The following is a 20,019-nucleotide window of genomic DNA, read 5'->3' as shown; positions in this document are numbered from 1 at the left end:
CAGGGGCTAACACGACAGGAGAGAGGGTGTTCACGGCACGAGGAGGACATGTGTCCTCTGTGTACAGACCCTGGTCACTCCCCAACCCCTCCCTCCTAAAGTGGGCCCAAGGGTCGCTGTCTATTTGGCACTGGATTCATTTCAGTGGCGCGGACATGAAGCAGGACTTGGGAAGGAGGCTGATTGAAAAGTGCATGAGAAATAGAGTGGGGCAGGCTGTAGGCTGAGCAGGGTGCAGGCCCCAGCAGCGCCCTCCACTGGCCTAGCCCGCATAGCACGCTGCACCTCGGCTACACAGGCCCGACTCAGAGGCACCTAGCCCTCGAGGTGCTAAATGGTTTTAAACACAGGGATTTGGAGGCCAGCTCTGCCACTTAGCAGCGGTGAGCTCTTGGACAGCTTTCCTATGGATGATCCTGTCTGCTTCCCATTAGGTAAAGGCAAGGAGCAGGGAGTTATAACAGGACCCAGCTCACGGGCCTGGGGCCAGCATGAGAGACACGTACGTGAACGCATGTTGTGGAGGTGTGGATGCAGACGTCGCTGTAGAGGACAGAGATCGTGAGCCATGACCCCGCCGTGTCCCCGGGGAGCCAGAGCCCGGTGAGAGGAAACACAGCAGCTGAGAGCTTCCTCTTCACGGCACCTTCAGGGCTGGGAGTCTTTCCCGAAGGGCCGAGCCCTAACCCAGCCTTGGGGAGCCGAGGAGGACGGAAGAGTATGAGCCAGGCAGGGGAGGAAGGAAGCGGTCCGGGCAGAGGGAGCAGATGGGCTGGGCCACACTGGTCTGGCCTGGGTGAGAGATGAGGCTGGAGCTGGCAGCAGGGGCTGGGCCACAAGTGTGTGTGGAGGAGGAGGGACCGTCCCCTGAGGGCACCGGGGAGCCCAGGAGGGCCTTGTGGCAGGGCCGCCGAGTGATGGGATTTGCTGCCTCTTCCCAGGCACAGAGCCCTTGGCCCGGCCCCCCTGCCGCTGGCACCGGCCCGAGCACCCCGGCGAGGCCCTCCGTGCCGGTGCTGGTGGCCCGCATCGTGGCAGGGGCACAAAAGCCACTTTTTATCTTCTTCTGATTCTGCTTCGTGCCTTTGAAAGATGAAAGTTCTCCCTCTCCTCTTCACTGGGCATACATATTTCATACGATCATTAGACGGTGGCACTAAAGGACTCACAAACCTTCCCTGGTCAGCATTAGCAGCGCGGGCGGGCAGCGAGAGGCCCCAGGGGAAAGGGGTCACTGTGGGAGCCATGGCTGTGCCCAGCCTGCCCCGGGGGGAGGATGCGGGGACTGGGGCTGGGGGGTTGGAGGCCAGTGTCTGCCCGGGGAGAGTGGACCGGCCCATCTCGTCGTGGCCTCAGCCACTCCAGACCCCAGGGTGAAAGGGCTCAGACAAGGGGGACCTCCGGGGGTCCTTCCTGCCCTGACAGTCTGAGTGCAATTTCACAGGTCACCCAGATAGGAAGGGCTTTGTCTCTGAGGCCAGGAACCCCCTCATGGTTTGATGGGGCCCCTCACTTCCTACACAACCCAGCCCTTTCTTCCTCTCCTCCTGATCCCCTCCACACCTCCTAGCTGCTCTCTCGGGTCCCTGGCCTCTTCTCTCAGCCCCTTTTGCTCCCTCCCCTCCCTCCCACGGCACCTTGGAATCCTGTCTCTTCCCTGGCTTTGCCCCATCTCTGCAACCCCTTCTTACTAGAATTCGTTCATTCCTTTTCCAAGCATTCATGCAGCTGCTGCCCTGTGCCAGGCCCCGAGTGCTGGGCGGTGAGCCCGGCAGGTGCGGTTCTGCCTCCAATGCCCCCCCAGACCCTTTCCTCTGACCCACCAGGATGCTGAGGCCGGGGGCGGTGATGTTTGGTCACACGGTGACCTGCGCTGTTGACATTGGCCTGGAACTGGGGTCTCTAGGCCACACGGACCCCTCACCAAGGGGCCTGATGGCATCACCAGGCCAAGCTGCACTTTACTACAGTTGAATACTACCACATGTGGTGATGATGATTGGTGGGGCAAAAGGGAACTTAGGGACTCCTCCCTGCTTCTCCTCTGGTCCCTGGAAGGGACCTTATTCTGAGGAGCTTTGTCTCCTCTCCCTTGGAATCACCAGGCGTCGGTTCTTCTGAGAGCAAGCTGTCCTCTCGGTTCAGAAGCAATAACACACTGAGGCCAAGGGCACGGCAAGACGACACGGCTTCAAATCCCCGTGAAGCCTTGGGGGAGCTCTTTACCTTCTCTGTGCCTCAGTTTCCTTGTCTCTAAATTGGAGGTGGTGCTGATAATAGGACCTACCTTGTAGGGTGATTCTGAAGATAAAATGTGTGACAAGTGCGAGGTGCTCAGTAAATGGCAGTTGTCGTGAGGAGTGGCTCAGGGCACCAGGGAGGGTCTGTCCGGGAATCAGTCCTGCGTATGAGGGTGGCTTCCACGGCTCAGCGTCGTCTTTGTCACTTATTCGACATGCATCCCTGAGACCCTGTGGTGCACTCGGAGCCTGGCCGAGTGGAGTCTGCACACAGTCTTCCAGAATGCAGACAGTGGGGATGTTGAATGGGAATCTGGTACAAGAGGCCACCCCCAGCCCCAGAAATGGCTTCCTCCTGGATAACTGAGATCTGAACCCTTTGGGTCTAAATATTTTTTTTCACTTGGATCATTTGGTATCGAAATATGTTATTCACTTATCTGCCTTCCTCAACTAAGTATACTGAACACAAATTTTTCTCAAACATTCAGGTTTATCAAACATTCAGGTTTATCATAACATGGAATTTAATAGATTTCACAGAATCTAGGAACTTGAAAGAGAACCTCAAAAAATAGTTAGTACAAAGATACAGAGGGTGGGGGAAAGAGAGGTTGGTAAAAGGGTATAAACTTTGGGCTGTAAGGTGAATGAGGTCTGAGGATCTAATGTATAAGATGATGACTACAGTTGATAACACTGTATTGTAGAATTAAAATTTGCTAAGAGAGTAGAACTTAAGTGAACTTAAGTGTTCTCACCAAAAAAGAAAAAAAAAAGGTAAATAAGGGAGGTGAGATGGATGTGTTAATTAACTCAGTGGGGGACATCCTTTTGTAGTATACACGTATATCAAATCATCACATTGTACACCTTAGATTTGTTACCATTTTATTTGTCCATTATACCTCACTAAAGCTGAAAAATAAAAGAAACATATTTTTATTAGCAGAAACTCTATCCAATCACAGTCTTATCAAGAAGCCCTGAATGTAAAGCAGATATCCCCAAGGTCAGCCCACGGCCTTTGCCCCTGCTATGTGGCAGCAGCCGCAGGCTGTCCCGCTCCAGGGCAGTGAGTGGCCTGAGAAGGGGGCAGAGTCCCAGTGCCCAGCACACAGTGCGTGCTTAGTAAGGAACAAACGAACGAATGAATGGTGTCATTTCACCTACACTGTGGACTATGGCCGTGCCAAGAATGAGGCAGAAGCCGGAAGTCCCACCCACAAAAGCCAAACCTCTGCTGAAACTGCCCTTGTCCTGGAGAAGGCAGGAGATGGAGGGGGGCCCCACTGGGGTGCCCTAAAGAAAGGAACCGCAGGCTGGGAGTCGGGATCCCTGTTTCTGCCTCCCTTTGCTCGTAACCTGGCTCGTGACCTAGAATGGGCCTCACTGGGGTCGGGGCCTCAGTTTTGTGATCTGCGAAATGGGTGGAAATGTCTGTCTTCCTCATCATGTGGGACAGTTGTGAGGATAAAATGAGGTCATGATAACCATACATGGTCTTTGAAAATGTAAAAGGCAGGACAACAGGACAGGCGGGCAGTGGTCACCACCATTGCCACGGTCATCTGCGTGAGGCAGGCCTCTCCTCCTCCCCCATTTCTTTTGACTGCAAGTGGCAGAAGCCAGGCGGGACCAGCCCAGGTAAAAGAGGTCTTGCTGGGCTCACAAACCAAACTGAGGCTGGAAGGGGTGTCAGGGGCAGGACTCTAGAATCGCCCCTTCCCCGAGGGGCCTTTCCCACCGGGAAGCACATCCCACATGGATGCTTTGGGGACTGGGAGAGAAGCACTGGAAGAGTCCACCAGATGGTGGAACCCACTTCCACCTTTGTTTGCAATACTTTGCAAACCTTCAAGTTGCGACCCCCAAGCCACAGGTCCAAGACCTCTTCCCCAAGCCCTCTGAGCCTCTGCAGAGCATAAGCCTGCCTGGCCTGACAGGAGTCCAGAGGGGTGGTTTCCCCACGTTAGAGATTTAGGCAGAAGACCGATCCTCCAGAACTGGGCTCTCCACTGTCGCTGTCAATAGTGCTTGGTGCCTGGGGGCCCCCGTACGGAACAACGAACGCACCTCTAGAAAATGCAGCCAGAGGAGTTGCGTGGGAGGACCACGGGTTGGCTATGGACATTTCCCGGTGAGATCAGGAGCCTCGCTGGGTCTGGCAGCAATGACTTCTCATTCTGACCTTTGCAGGCAACAGACAATGACGTGGGCACCTTTGGGGAAGTCAACTACTTCTTCAGCGATGACCCTGACCGGTAAGACCCTGCCCCAGCGCCCCCCAACCCCGTCCCCACCCCAGCAGTGGCAGTCTGCTACTCGCAAGGTTCAGGAAACTTCTCAGTGCCCGGGGAGGGTGCTGTGCCGCCGTGGCTAGAGCACTGAGCAGGGAGTCAGAACCCACGGGCGCCACGGCTGGCGTCACCCTGGCCGTGGCACGGTCTTGGTCAAGTCCTCTAAACTCTCGGAGGGATCGCTTCTCTGACCCTCAAAAGATAGCCTTTAGTTTTGGGAATGAAGCAGCTCGGAAACGCTAGTGACAGCGCCCAGCGAAGGCCATAGCAGCAGCTAGCATCTGGGAACCCTTGCTGTGTGTCAGGCTCTGCGCCCAGGGCTTGCCGCACGTGATCGGATTTCATCCCCCAAGCACTGGGCACTGTTATCATCTGCGCTTTGCAGAGGAGGCAACTCAGAGAGGCTGAGTCATTTGCCCAAAGTCACACAGCTGGTAAGCTCTAGGGCCTGGCCTCTGCACGTGGTCTTCACCACCGGGATGCCCGGCCTCCAGCAGGAGGGGGCCCGCCACGTCCCTCAGCCGTCGGGTGGGTGGCTTGCCTCACCACCCGGCTGGGGGAGCCTTGCCCTGTCACCCACCGTGCCTCTGGGCCATCTTTTTCCCTTGAGTTAAGCCGAAGGGGAAACCCTCTCGTTTTTAACATGATCAAAAGCCAAGTTGAAGTCAGAGAGCAGGTCTGCTTCTAAAAATGAAGGGTCTGATGCATCTGGACGCTCGACAGGATGAGGAAGACAGTGGCTGTCAGCTTGCATTCTGGGCCCTGGCTGTCTGTGGGAGTGCTCGGGAAGAGACAGATTGTTAGGCGCATCTGGCCGTTCTCTGCCACTCCGGACGGAGCGTCAAGAGGGGAGGAAGGAGCCAGCCGCAGGAGGCATGCACAGGGCACCTCTATCCCTCAGGGCACCCGTGTCCACACGGCCTCGTCCTGATCAACTTGGGTTTCCTTATCTCTTCCCATCTTCTTTCCTGGTCTTGGAGCCAGGACCTTCCAGGCTCAGAGGACCAGATCCGGGCATACAGGTACCAACTTCCAACTCAAGGGAGGCTCCCAAGGGGCTGTTTAGAGGAGGCGGCCAGATGGATGGTCTCGCTGGACCTCATTTCTCTCCGGGAGACAGTTGCTAGGCTCTTAGCCAAGGCTCCGCTCTGGAGCAGAAGAGAAGGGCTCTCTCCCGAGAGATGACCAACCACCCCTCTCCTAGCTGGATGCTTTACCACCCACTTAAAACATTTTGGTGCAAAACCATCTGGGATGGCAGAATTTCTGACCATGATTGTTTTCCAGCATCTAAACATCTACAGTAGGTAGAAACTCCTGTTCACAGCAGGAGGAGGGTCATTCTGCCTGAGTTTCTTCTCTGACGAGATCAACCTGCTCCTGCCCTTTCAGTACCCGACTGTTCCCCTCCCCCATGTGGTCCTCACCCCTGCCCACCACCTCGCACCCCACTCCCTGTTAGAAATAGGCACTCTTCTGATTCAGGGCAAGTGAAAAGAGAGCAGATTTCTGACTTTATTCTGTTTATCACCTCGGGCAAGGACAGGCTGGTAAATACAGGCCTTATCTGTGAGTCGCTTTGCTTTACACCAAGGTCCCTTTCTCTCCCCTGTCCCGCCTGACACAGGTTCTCTCTGGACAAGGACACAGGGCTCATCATGCTCATCGCCAAACTGGACTATGAGCTCATCCAGCGCTTCACCTTGACAGTCATTGCCCGGGATGGGGGTGGTGAGGAGACCACAGGCCGGGTCAGGATCAACGTGCTGGACGTCAACGACAACGTGCCCACCTTCCAGAAGGATGCCTATGTGGGGGCCCTGAGGGAGAACGAGCCTTCTGTCACCCAGCTGGTGCGGCTCCGGGTAAGATGCCAGAGCATCCTGCGGTCCCGCCCTCCTCCCATCCTCCCCTCGGCGCCCTCGGCCTGCCCACCGCCCTGTGGAAGCTGCCGCAAGAGAGGCCAGCCTGCCATCCACAAAGAATTCAGCCCCGATTTGCGTCAGGCCTCTGAGCATTCCCTCGTGTCCCTGGCAACCGAGTGGGGCAAGTGTCTGGGTCAGCTTAAATTTCAGGTCACCGTTCAGCAAGGGAATGTCCTCCCCCTCTCCCTTGGCAAGTGGTGAGCAGGATCTCGCAGAAGGACCCCCACCCGGGCCCCTTGGTGGCTGCTTGGAATCTGGAACGGCCCCAGCTAGAAGGAACCAGAGACCATGTCACGGAAGGGGAAACGGGAGGGGAGAGGCAGTCCCCAGAGGCACAAGGAGGCAGTGGGGTAGTAGAGCCAGGACCAGAACTCGGGACCCCACACTCCCAGTGTCCTCCTGCAGTGAGTTCCCCCCACGCAGAGTAACTCTGACCAGAGACTTCTTAATGTCCCCACTCCCCTCCCCCAGTGGGCCCACCCAGACTGAGAGGACCCAGAGCCTCCCTTTAGAACTGGATTCTGAAGCACGCAGGGATGAAGGCAAGGGACCAGGGGTGGGCATGGGGGGATGCAGAGAAGGCAGAACCCACCGACCGTGCCGTCACGCCCCACTCAGCTCCTGGTACACCAGAGTGGTGGGATGGCTTGGAGGCTCTCTCGGAACAGAGACCTCTGAAAAGCAGCTAATTAATTCAGTCACCCCAGAAGACCGTCAAGGGGAAGAGAGATCTCTGACCTCATTCCAGGGCGCTCCCTCCACTTTGCATTCATGCAGTATGCATTTATTTGACACCTACTGTGTGCCAAAGATTGTGCCAGATTGTAGGTATGCAGCAGCCATCAAGAAGTGGAAGGTTCCTAGGGTGCCTGGGTGGCTCAGTCGTTAAGCGTCTGCCTTCGGCTCAGGTCATGATCCCAGGGTCCTGGGATCAAGCCCCGCATCAGGGTCCCTGCTCAGTGGGAAGCCTGCTTCTCCCTCTCCCTCTGCCCCTGCTTGTGTTCCCTCTCTCGCTGTCTCTCTCTGTTAAATAAATAAATCTTTAAAAAAAAAAAAAAGAAGTGTACGGTTCCTGCTGGCATGGAGCTGACAGTCTGAGGGAGGCAAGCAAAAACGGAACAGGAAGCCACAGCTAGGTGCAGAGGGACTAATGGGGTGCACAGCGTGGGGCCTACCTGGTCCAGAGGTCAGGGAAGGCCTCTGTGGGTGGGGTGTTCAAGCTGAGACTGAAGGATCTGTGAGATGGTTGTGCCAGGGATGGTGGTGACCCTCTCCATCCCGGGGTAAGACCTGGCCTTCCCTCTTCCCCCTAGGCCTCCAGCTGACCTTCTAGATTCCCACGCTACCTCCACACCCCGACATGAGGTGTGTCTGCTGGGAGCCAGAGGGTGGCCTCCGGCTGAGGGACAAGGAGGGCCTGGATCACCCAAAGCAGGGGATCCCGAGGGGGCCAGTCCTCCCCTCCCGCCCAGCCTCTGAGGGCTCACGGGCCCTGTCTGTACTCTTCCCTCTAGGCAACGGATGAAGACTCCTCTCCCAACAACCAGATCACCTACAGCATCGTCAACGCTTCCGCCTTTGGCAGCTACTTCGACATCAGCGTGTATGAGGGCTACGGAGGTAGGCGTGCTGGGGACGAGGGCCCAGCCCAGGGAGGAGGGGCGGTGGGCCAGAGCAGGGCTGCACCGTCATGCCCCTCTGAGGAGGGGGGTGGCCGTCTGTCTCCTAGACACCCTGGACAACCCAGGGAGCTGGTCCACAGCCCATCAGCGGGGGCGAATGACACAGGCCTGGCATCGCCCTTCTCTAGGATCAGCTCTGTCTTTCTCTGGGTCTCAGGCCATGGGCAGCCCCTCATCCAATATTACCACAGTCTGCAGGGCTCCTCGTTCTTACCCAGGCTGCCTGGCCAGGTCCATAAGGTAGAGGCTTGTCAGCCACACTTCCCGATGCTCTGGGCCTGCTTCAGCTGCCTCCCAGGCGGTGGCCACTCCCTGCTTGGCTCAGGCACAGTCCCAGACTCTGGACCTTGCCCCGCCAGCCCCCTGTGACTCCTGATCCCCGGAACCCGGGCAGGGGGTAGCAGCAGTAGCCTTCAGCTCCAAGATCTTGAGACCCCGTTGTTTTTCAGATGAGGGGCAACAAAGGCCCAGAGACAGGGAGTGACTTGCCCGAGGTCATACAGCAGAGGGGTCCAATGACACTGGGGTGATCTGACTCTTGGTTGCCTCTGCAGCCTCTTCTTTCAGCACCTCTGTCTCCACACCGAACCCAGCCTCTTTGAATCCCTTGACACTCTCCTCTTAGGGGTCACTGCCATGTCTTTGCAGAGTCTATTCCTTCTGCCAGGAAAACCCTTCCTCCCAGTCTCTTTGTTCTGCCTCCCTTTGGCCTTTAAGCCGATAACCTCTGGCTAGCTTTAAGGGCTCATTTGGACCTCCCCTCTTCTGGGAAGCTTCCCAAATGCTTGAAGATGGGTTAGGTGCCCCCAACGCAGAACAGATGCGCTTTGGGTGACTCTGAGTCCAGCACTCTGTCCTCTTCTTGACTAGACCCTCCCTTAGGTTTTATATTACTAAAGCAATGCTTTTGCTTCCATTTTCCACATAGAAAGTGGTGATTTCATATTGTCGTAATGCCCCGGCAGACCACCTGTGCCCCCCACGCCAGAGCCAATATGCCTTCCCTCCCCAGGCAGGAGCGACCCGTGGGAGAGCTCAGGCATATGCAGTGGTGGGGACAGGAGAGGGGGGCATCTCTCAGCTCCCCCCAAATCCTCCCTCTCCACCTCTGCCTGCCTCTGGCTTTAGGGGTGTCTTCACCACCTTCAAGCAGAGTTCTGCTGAGAGTAAAGTTGGCAACACCTGAGTGTCCTCCCAAGGCTGCTGGACGGGATGGGCATGGAGAGCCCACAGGGTAGAGGGAGGGAAGAAGAGAGAGGAGAAAGGCCATGGGAGGAAACGGGCAGGGCCAGAGGAGACTGAGGAGGGAGCTGCCATCTGCACCCCACTGTTGGCATCACCCCCAGCCGCCCTGAGGCTGGGCAGTAAGTGGGTGAACTCTGTGTGTATCTGGAGGGAGAACTTGGTAAGAGACCAAACTAGAGAGCCTGGGGCATGACCCTGTCCTCTGAGCAGCTTCCAGACTGATGGAGAGTGCCAGATAAGTGGGTGAGACAGACAGACAGATAAGCAGGCAATAGCACCTACTGGGGAAGAGCCTGGGCTCTGGATTCAGACAAACCTAGGCTCAAGTCCCGCCTCTATCAAGGTTCTAGCTGTGTGACTTTGGGCAAGTTTTTGAGCCTCTCTGAGCTTGGTTTCCTCACCTGTAAAGCGGTGCTTACATCACCACCAAGATAGTCAACAGCTGCCGTGCTCTCAGCACTGTGCCTCACACGTATCAGGCCGTCAGTAAACCGAAGTCAAGACCGTGAGGCTCCAGGAGTTCAGAGCAAGGGGCGGGGCTGGGGGCGGGGAATGAGGCAGAGCTGGCCAGCCTGGGCCAGCCACACCCTCTCTGCCCGAAGGAGACCCCTGGCCGGATGGGCATCTGAAGTCTGCTTATAGGGGGCCTGGGGCCCTGTTCCTGTCATTTCAGTGATCAGCGTGAGCCGTCCCCTGGATTATGAGCAGATACCCAACGGGCTGATTTACCTGACAGTCATGGCCAAGGACGCTGGCAACCCCCCTCTGAACAGCACTGTCCCTGTCACCATCGAGGTGTTTGTAAGTACCCAGAGGTGCTGGTCTTGCCCTTTCAGGGTAAGGGGTGGTGAGTGCTTCCCAGAGCGTTGGGGACCCTGCCTGAAGCCAGTGGTGCCAGACTATGTCCCTACATCCTCGGCTGTCCCCGTAGCTCTGGGAGTCACCCAGCAGACTGTCCCAAAGGCTGCCCCTCGCAAACTTCTGCCATTGCTGCAGCAGGTAAGCTGCCTCCTAGCTCAGCCGGGGAGGCCAGGCCCTGGAATGCGAGACCCCCACCATCCTGCTCTAACTTCATTAGGGGGCCTCAGGACACCCGCTGATGGGGAACAGGAACTGAGGCTCAAGCAGGAGGAAATGTCATGGGATTCCCTCATTTAGAGCCATACTTTGTGAAGTTCAAGGGAATTACGGGGAGGTCATCCCTCTTGTGTCTCTTCCTCTCTCTATATGCCCCTCTTCCTTTTTTCTTTCCTTTGCCCGCTCCTCTGAAGATCTAAAGGGGCCTGAAACCAAACCACAGCTTGTCTGACATGAATATCAAGCACATGTTAGTGCTCTCCATGTCTGAAATTATCAGTCACTGAATCCATCTCCATGCTGGTTCATTTGCCCCGTGCTCCACCCCTAGTGATCCCAGGGATGCAGATCATGGTCTGACGCGGCGCCAGTGGGCTTTTCCCCACCAGAGACCTCCCCACTGCGCATGTGCAAGCATGCCCCCCGCCCCTCCATCTCATAAAAGCTGCTGCCTGCCGGAGCGGTTGAATGCATGTTGATGGAAGAGTTAGTGCATTACGGGCTCCAGGAGGATTAGATCAGATTGTCAGGTTAGGAGATACACTGTGATCTGACATACGCTCAGGAAAATCTCTTCTGGAGCAGGCGTGCTGGATGACCTTCCTGTCCCAGATGGCTTCACTAGCAGCGTCTGGGGCTGACCCACACCTGGCTTTGCTAAGGCTCATCCTCTCAACCCAAGGCAGAGCTCCAGGGCCAACTGCCAAGTGGGACGGTCCTTGCTTACTGCATAGGATGCGCTGGCAGTGATGAGGCTGAGGGTGATGGCTTGGGGGGAGCCTGCAGGTGGGCATGCAGGAGCAGGATTTAGGGGTGGCATCAGAGGGTGAGGCTGTGCAGAACCAGCAAAGGGAAAAGCAGAGACTCTGGGGCCCCGCAGGTTTCAGGGAGTGGGAAGAAGCCAGGGGGAGGGGGCAGCTGGGAAAGAGGAGATCCACAGAAGCCTAAACACTCGCTGCTTGCCTTTTATCCACAGCCCCCCACTTTGAAGCACCGAGGTGGGGGGCACCAAAGAGCCAGAATGCATTCCCTGCCAATCGTGACCACGTCTTGGTATTCTTCTCCACGTGGCCCTGACCCTAGCTTACCAATCTTGATTAAACACAGCCCCCAAAGCGCCCCAGTCCGGGTCACGCTCCTAAGCCCGACCGCCCCACCCACCATTTTCAACCAGCTGGTGTTCTCTGCTCGGGCACGGTGACTTTTCCCTGTGCGCAGGTGCAGCAGCGGGGCCGGGAGGGATGCAAAGGCGTCTGTGAAACCTGCCCCCTCCTCAGGGAATGGAGGAAGGAACATAGTTTTGGAGGTGTATGGCTTTGAAACCCAACTCTGCCACTCTCTAACTCTATGACCTGGGGTCCTTAACTCTGTCTCTCTGAGCCTCAGTTTCTTCATATGCAAAATGGGGATAATCGTGGTACTGCATCGTGGTATTGTCGTGAGGATTGAGATCACGCAGGTGGCACTTGGCACCTGTAATGTTGGCTGTCATCACAGCTGATAAGACAGACGTGCATACCACTGGCAGCATCCGTGCTCCGGGTTATCTCCAGTACAAATGAGAGTTCCAGAGAACTCAGCCAGACAGAGAAGAATGCGCTCTCAGTTTGGGGGAAGCGGATGAGGGAGAGGGTGAGAATAGGGGAGGTGTCGGGAAATAAGTTGAGGTGTTCTACACCAGCCCAGGGATGGACAGGCAGAATTGGCCACATGGAAATTAAAACTTCTTGAGCGCCACTAACATGTCAGGTGCTGTCACATTACACAATCTCTCCCAATCCCATTCCACAGATGAGGCAATCTAGCAGGTCCAGGATCCCCAGTGCCTTTCTCACTTTCTGGCTAGTAAGCAGCACTTGAGTTTGCTTCCAGTCCTAGTAAGCTAGGATTTCAGTCCTGACCTGTCTGACTCCTGAGTTCACATCCTTTCCACTACATTCCAAGGCCTGAAGCCTCGGAAATCCCTATCTGCATGCAACTGAGACCAGTACACCTCAAGGTTCATGTGAATCTCCTGGAGAGCTTCTTAAAATGCACATTCTTATTTAGTGAGTCTAAGCAAGGGCTGAGGCTCTGCGTTCCCAACAAGCTCCAGGCAACACTGATGCTTCAGGTCAGCGGACCACACTTTGAGTAGCAAGACCTTCAAAGGTCTGCCCCAGTGGGATCTTAAAACCCAGGGACTGCCCCAAACCTCAGCTTCCCCACCTGTGGCTCAGTTAAGGAACCCAGAAAGAGCCTCTTTCTCCCTTTGCCTCAGCTTCTCCGGGGGGGCCAGAGGGTGGCCAAGGAGCCAAACTAACCTTTCATTTACTGTGAATAAAAGAGCGGTCAGCAGCCTTCGCCTCCCTCCCTGAAACCAGTCAGCAGGGTCTCCGTGTGCAGGGGTGGGTGGTGGCAGGGATCCACTCGGCCTGGAGCTACCTGAGCCCAGCAAATAGGGTCATTTTCAAATTCCCTCAGAGCTGTCCTGCAGCTGAGCAAGGGCCCTACAGTTTCCCCCCAGGCGTGCTCTGGCCCTGACAGCAGGGAAGTGGGGGGTCTGGCAACAAAGACAGGTGCCACCTTGGCTGTGAGTGAACATCCTCTCTCGAGCAGGGCTTTGGGATGGTGTAGTCACGTGTGCCTTTGGGTTGATTTTGCACGTGGGTGATTTTTAAGTAGCTATCACCTGGCTAAGCTGCCTCTTCTGTCCACCAAAGGGATTTTCTCTCAACTTGGTGGGGGGAGGGGAGGAACCCAGCGAAGACAAGAGATGAGAAGCTCATGACAGCGCTTCTGGCACAGATCAGGGCGATGAGGTTCCTGGAGGAAAAAGCGGCGGGCGAGAGGGGCCAGGTGATTCCTTTTCACCCACTGCTTGTTGGTTTTTAATAAAGAAGTCAAACTTGGTTTGTAGATTTCCCATTCGGGGACAATAAGCTTTTGTAGAGGAAGCCGCTGAATTAGAACTAATAGCGAATGCAGTGCCAGGATCCGGGAAATATCACCGCTAATAAGTTTCTGCCTCGTGCTCTGCCACTGACATTCCCGGCGCCGTCTCGTGCAGCCAAGCAGAAGACTTAAATATATACGGATACGGGGCACTCACGCCCGCCCCAGGGGGATGCCCAGGCATGCTGCTGGGGCCCTGGATGTCAGGCGAGTCTTCACACCACGGGTTCTCTGAGGCGGGGTGGGGGGTGGGCAGCTGGTGCACAGCCCAGAGTCTGGGGACAGGCTGGGGAAGAAGAGCAGCACTCCTTTCTGGGCACCTGCAGTCCGCAGTCTGGCAGGATGAGATTCTCGAAAGTTCCAAGACCAACATCTCGACAGTTCCAAGCTGTCATGCCTCCCTCTCTTTCATTGCCACTCAGCTATAAGTGATGCCAGCAAAGGGGGCTTCTATGGCCGTCTTCCCCTCAAAGAGCTCCCAGGTCCGTGAGGCAGGAGGCCCTGTGGGAGCACGTGCCATGAACACTGCAGCCTGGAGGCTCCCCAGAGGCTGCTACCCCCAGGGCTCCCAGGGGAAGGGGAGAGGCTCTGAGTCAGGGGGTCAGTGGGGCTTCCTCCAAGAGGTGAACAGGAAGAAATTCATGTTGAATGATTACAAAAAGCAGTGGGTGAGGACCAGAGTCTTAAAGGGTGTAGGAATCTCCCCGAGCATGGAAGAGGGAGACAGAGGAGCGGGGGGAGCAGGAGGAGGCCGAGGCTGTGCCTCTTCAACCCCTCGGCCTGCACCAGCCCCTGGCCACTGTCCCTCTGAGCTGGTCTCCGGTGGAGGCTGGGCAAGGCGAGAACCGGAGGTGGTAGGCTCTGGGCCAGGGTTTGCCCCGGTGGGTAGAGGAGCCCCTGTTCTTATATGTACAGAGGAGCCTGGAATTCAGGCTCTGAGAGCCAGGAACTTCAGGGCAGGGTGTTCCTTTCTCCCTTCACTTTTGGCGGGGAGGGTCCTAGAACCTTCCACCGTCATCTTGGCGGAGCTGGGAGGGAAGTTCCGAGTGGGCACCCCCAGCATGGAGGATGCTGAGCTGAGCAGAACAGGAGTAAGCTTGGAGCTGCACTGGAAGACCAACGGGAGAGAGGGAAGCTGGGAGTAATAGGCAGCTCCACCTGCTGCCTTCCTTCTCCATCTTCGTGGCCCTTACGTGTCTCTCCAAGGCCTGTCCTCCGTCCCCGAACTGTAGCCCAGCCAGGGGAGCATCCGTCTCCCCCCCGGGACACCCCACCCGGCTCTGGTTGTACATCCAGGCCAAAGCTCCTCCGTGCCAGCCACACTGAGCCTCCCCTTGGACAGCTGACCAGCCCTGATGGCCTCCCTGGCTTTGACAACCTGTTTGTTTCCCTTCCATCCAGGATGAGAACGACAACCCGCCCACCTTCAGCAAGCCTGCCTACTTCGTCTCGGTGGTGGAGAACATCATGGCAGGTATGGGCCCGGGCGGGGGAGGCTGTGAAGGCAGGAAACCAGCAGACACACCCATGACAAGTCCGGTTATCTGCCAGCCAGCGGCTGTTTACGGAGCACCTACTATGTGCAGGCGCTATGCTGGGTACTTGGTCCCCAGTCTCCTTCAGCTGCAGTCTAGCAGGGAGAGAACAGTCAGCCATCAGTAATGGAACGACCTTGATTAAGCGAGCATGTACAGAGGGACTGAATCATGGTGCTGTGATGCCAGGGTGGCCTATGTTCCTAAGTGAGAACGTCTCTCGGCCGTGTCTCTGGTGGCAGGGCCCAGCTTGCAGACCCGGGACCACCAGCTCCACATTCGGGTTCCTGGGGACCCGCTCTGTTCTTGGGGCAGGCTGACAGCTCCCCCTTACATCCAGGGTGGACTATTCTGGTGGGGAAAACCCCCCCAATCAGGAAGAGTTGCTGCATCTGGAGGGTGACCTTCTGTGGCACCATGGGGCCTTCTCAGGAGAGTCTCCAGATACCTTCCTGGTTCTGATGACTTCCTGGGTGGGTTCCAGGCTATGCCCAGCCCACACTTCCCTGTCCTAGTCAGGCATCCCCTGGAGAGGATCAGCACTGAAGCAACCCCTTGCATTCCCCATCGTCCCCACGGCCTCTGCTTAGGAGAGGCCTTCACCATGGCACTTAATCCTCTTCCACTTTGCACTTGGATAAAGGGTGTGTCAAGGCCCATGTACCTGTCCCCCTGCTCAGGGTAAGACTGAGAGTTGGAGGCCTCACACTCCCTGGAAGGGGCCAGAAAGACCTGCCTGTCTCACAGCCCCCTGCCTGGCCCCTACTACCCCTGGGACTCTTGATTCTTCCACACAATAGTAACCCCCATCTGTGGCTCAGTGAGAGCTACCATGAGCCTGCAGCCTGCATGCTTTTCCCTGGGATCTTCACCAACAACCCCACAAGCTGGCTTTCTAGATAGACCCATTTTACAGAGGAAGAAGCTGAGGCTTAGTGGCCAGAGGTCCCCTGGGATTCCAGCCTGGGTGCCATGAGTCTACAAGTCCACCCATTGAATCTCCTCAGTGTGGCCATTAGGTGGCAGTGGGAGACAGGAGGTGGCTGGAGCCACAGCCCAGCAGACGTGGCCTCGGACAGGCGGCTCTCAGGGTCTCTGGCGAGGGCCAGTGCAAAGGCTAGTCCCCTGACCCAGGGTTTCACAGAGATGGACATGAAAGTGAGGGCCTTAACTAGACATTAAAGAGAAAATAAAAACCCTTATAAATTCTCCCTTGTGAACAAGATGAAACAAGACCAAAATTGAATACAATAAATGTGGAATAATTTAATATAGGGCTTCATTTCTTTTTGACTCAAAGTCAAAGCTGGTCAATCTGAGTGTATTTTCTCTGGTGAGCAGCCAGAGAGAGGTAGGGGAGAGCAGTGGTATGCTCTTGGGGTGCGGGGGGGCAAGAGCGGCGGGTGTAATCCACCCCAGGCTCCGGGACCCCCCCCCATGGAGCCTTGTCCCCATGCAGCCCTGGGAGCTCTGGTGGTTGAGCCCACTCTCATCCCTGGGTGTCCCAGTGGCAGGCTTCCTGCCTCCTGAAGGCTGGTCAGCAGGAGGTACCAGGTCCTGCTCCCAGGGCCTGGAGCTGTGAGCCTAGGGTGAGCATTCCCCCCATTTGTCTCCCGGAAGGAGCCACAGTGCTGTTCCTGAATGCCACAGACCTGGACCGCTCCCGGGAGTATGGTCAGGAGTCCATCATCTACTCCTTAGAGGGCTCCTCCCAGTTTCGGATCAACGCCCGCTCAGGTGAGCCCCATGGTCCCTGTCCTCCGGGCCTCAGGCCGACTCCCCATGCCCAGCCCAGGACCTGCCCCTGAGCCAAGTTCTCCCTTCCTTTCCCAGGAAGCCCTCATCTGGAGCATGCCAGCTTTGAGCATCTGGTTTCACCCCTGACATATGAACTTGAGTGTGATTAGTGATCTTAACCCCCCCAAAAAATTGGAACATGAATGTATCCACAAAGGATGTCTTTCAACGGTGAAGAGCCCTGTTATGTTTCAAATGTGTTCCATTTTACAAACAGCGGGCTAACTTACCACCCTGTGGGGGATCTCTTTTCTCAAGCCTCCACGTCCCCCTCCCTCGGCTGCTGACCTGTTTCTTGAACCCTGGCTCCTCCTCTTAACACAGCATGTGCCTTGGGTTCCCCCTGCAAAATGAGGATGGTCGTGTTAGATCTAGGTGGAGTGTGGATCACATGAGTTGTTACAGGGAGCACTCCTAGAGTAGTCCCTGGCACACAGCAAGGGCTAACACAGTGACGTCTTCCTCATCGTTCTCTTTGGTCTTTTCACCCAGGGGCCCCCAGCCCCGACCCCCTACTCAGTCCATGAAGCTCTCAGCTTTCTTCCCCCTTCTCCACGTGCCTCCCTTCAGATCTTTCTCCCTCGAAGCTGGGAGGAAAGGGGGAGGACAAAAGCAATAGGAGACCCCAGGTCAGAAGCTGGGAAGGAATAGGAGGCCCCTGGACATTCATTCATATCCTCATTCGATGTCAGTGGGGGCCTGCTCTCCGCCAGGGGCTGGGTGCTGGGGCACAGGATGGAATTAGACATGGCTGCCCTCATGGGGTTCCCAGGCTACTTAGTGGGCATGCAAGGCTCCCCACTTCTAAATACCCGTTTCTGTATTAGATAAGGGCACTGAAGGTACCAAGCAGGCCAACCCTGAGATCTCAGGGGCTCAACACAACAGAAATTCTGACTCACCCAGCAATCCAATGCCATGTTCAGTGGACAGCCTTGAGCATGGCGATTCTGGGACCCAGGCACCTTCCATGTTGTGGCTCCAAGGTCACTGCAGAGGGGAAGAGCGCCTGGCATGCTGTCTAAGGAGATGTATATGGGCCAGGACTGGAGGTGACATGCATTACTTCTGCCCACATCCTCTTGGCCAGAAGCAGGCAATAGCCCCACATCTAGATGGAAGGCAGCCTGGGGAGGTCGTTTCTGGCCTGACAGCCCCTTTGCAGCAGGCATTCTAGCCTGGGAAAGAGAGCAGGGGTCTGATGGACACTGGCCAGCCCTGCTGCAAGTGGCTGCGGGGAGACATTAAATCTTCCTGTGACCCATGCACCCCACCATCCAAGTCTGCCTTCAGGCTTTCTTTATCCCCTTTTCCTGGAAGCGAGGGGAGCAGACGGTACTGACATGTACAAGGCTAGACCTGTCCAGGGCCGTCCTGAGCCTCTTACTCCACCTCTGACGCAATGGGGGCCTTCCTCCCTGCTTGCAGGAGCATCTGCATTTCCAGGGGGCTCAGAATAACATAATTCACGAGCATTAGCCAGGTGCTCAGACGAGCATCATGCCCGTTTATCACCTCCACCATTCTGAGGCAGGTACTAGCATCACCCTTATTTTCCAGATGGTGAAACTGGGGCATAGGACAGGTTAAGTAATTTGACCGAGGACTTGGAGAGCCTGAACTTCTGACTCCGGAGCCCAGACTTTAAGTGCTACATTATATAAGCCACGTTAGAGCCGCACGTTACCACCCACATGTGGTGATGGGCACGCTGACCTTTCAGCACCCGGCTGCCTCCCCAGCCAGGGACCACATCTCCACCCTGGGGCCTTTAATAATGACATGGACATTTTCTTGCTGCCTTAACACAGCTCCTTCAGCCATGAAGGTGTAAGTGTTTTCCTCTGAGCTCCTCGGTCAAATTAGCCAGGCCCGCTCCACAAAGGTGGCCTTAATTGGATCTAATTTCCCAGACAGGAGGAGCCATCTATCATGCAGACAAGTTCATGTTTAAAACTTTTTAGAGATTAATTTCTTCCTTGCCCTGCCAATTAATTGACACCGCCCCAGCAAGGAACATGGCCTGGTGGGCCAACCTTTGCCGGTCTTTTGTTTCTGTCCTTAGCGCCTTCCCTGCCCTGTCCCTACCCCCAGCTCCCCGCTCAGTCCTGCATAGGTCAGAGGACAGGCCAGAGTGGCAGGGAGGGAAATGTGAGACCATCTGGCCCAGCTCCCTTATTTTATGGTAGAATAAACCAAGCACAGAGAAGTTGAGTAACTTGTCTCATGGGGCACAGCTCAGGCAAGGGGGATAAAAAACAAACAAACAAAAAATGGATGGTATACAGTCCCCGCCTTGGGGAATTCTCATAGTCTGGAGAAGGCAATAAGCATTTCCTGTGTGCTGGGAGCTTTACCTATAGCTCTGTTAATTATTGAATCCTCCCAAGAGTTCTGGTTGGAAAGCATACTAATCTCCATTTTACAGATGAGAAAATTGAGGCTCAAAGAAATTAAGTAACTTTTCCAAGGCCAAACATGTAGAAAGGGCCATAATCGGAATTCGGATCTGGGCCTCACTGTCCTCGAAGCATAGCTCTCTGCCATGGCCCAGGTCAGAGGTAAACGGCCTACCTACCACCATGTGCGGAGGCTAGCAGGGACCAGCTCACACCTGCTCCTGAGAGCCAAGTTCAAGCATCTCCTCCATTCCTGGTTCCAGGCCATCAAGTCAGCAGCTTACAGTGGCCCTGGTGGGAGTATTTACACTATGAAAATCAGCAAATGCTTTTCTTTCTTTCTTTCTTTCTTTCTTTCTTTCTTTCTTTCTTTTTCTTTCTTTTTCTCTTTCTTTCTTTCTTTTTCTCTTTCTTTCTTTTTCTTTCTTTCTTTTCTTTCTTTCTTTCTTCCTTCCTTCCTTCCTTCCTTCCTTTCTGCCTGCTTTGGGGAACCAGTTATCAAACAGTGGCATACCACTCCATATGTGACCAGGGTGACCTCTGTGTTTCAGTTACACCAAAATACAAAGAAAAGCCCAAAAACAGGCAGATAAGTGGTCAGTTTTAAATGTTTGTAGTTAATGGAATAACTCGTTTATACACTAAAAAAATCCTCAAGGCAATAGAATCATGTTACAAGGTCACTTATTTTATGACTATTATCAATGCTTTATGGGTTGACTTGTCCAATAATGAGTCACCAGTGTGAACGTGTGTAAAACACATCATCCATTTCCATGTCGTCCCTGTTTTTCTGTGACTATCTGAATAAACAGTGCCAGGCACTGTTCTAAGCCTTCTGTGATGTCCACCAAATTAATCCCTGACAGCCCTCTGAGGTAGTTC

General features: G+C 55.4%; 1 protein-coding gene across 1 annotated transcript in view; it reads left to right on the top strand.

The window, feature by feature from the left end:
• The window catches only part of CDH23 (cadherin related 23), a 405,959-nt gene that overhangs the window by 271,719 nt on the left and 114,221 nt on the right, over positions 1-20,019 (top strand). Inside the window, exons 14-19 of the mRNA XM_078077622.1 lie at positions 4,440-4,504; positions 6,168-6,405; positions 7,980-8,085; positions 10,066-10,193; positions 14,805-14,877; positions 16,559-16,675. Coding sequence (XP_077933748.1) covers positions 4,440-4,504; positions 6,168-6,405; positions 7,980-8,085; positions 10,066-10,193; positions 14,805-14,877; positions 16,559-16,675 — 727 coding nt within the window. The remainder of the gene's footprint in view (positions 1-4,439; positions 4,505-6,167; positions 6,406-7,979; positions 8,086-10,065; positions 10,194-14,804; positions 14,878-16,558; positions 16,676-20,019) is intronic.

This window comes from Halichoerus grypus, chromosome 7 (assembly GCF_964656455.1).
Source record: "Halichoerus grypus chromosome 7, mHalGry1.hap1.1, whole genome shotgun sequence".
NCBI classification, from domain to species: Eukaryota; Metazoa; Chordata; class Mammalia; order Carnivora; family Phocidae; genus Halichoerus; species Halichoerus grypus.
This window is presented reverse-complemented; position numbering and strand designations above follow the sequence as displayed.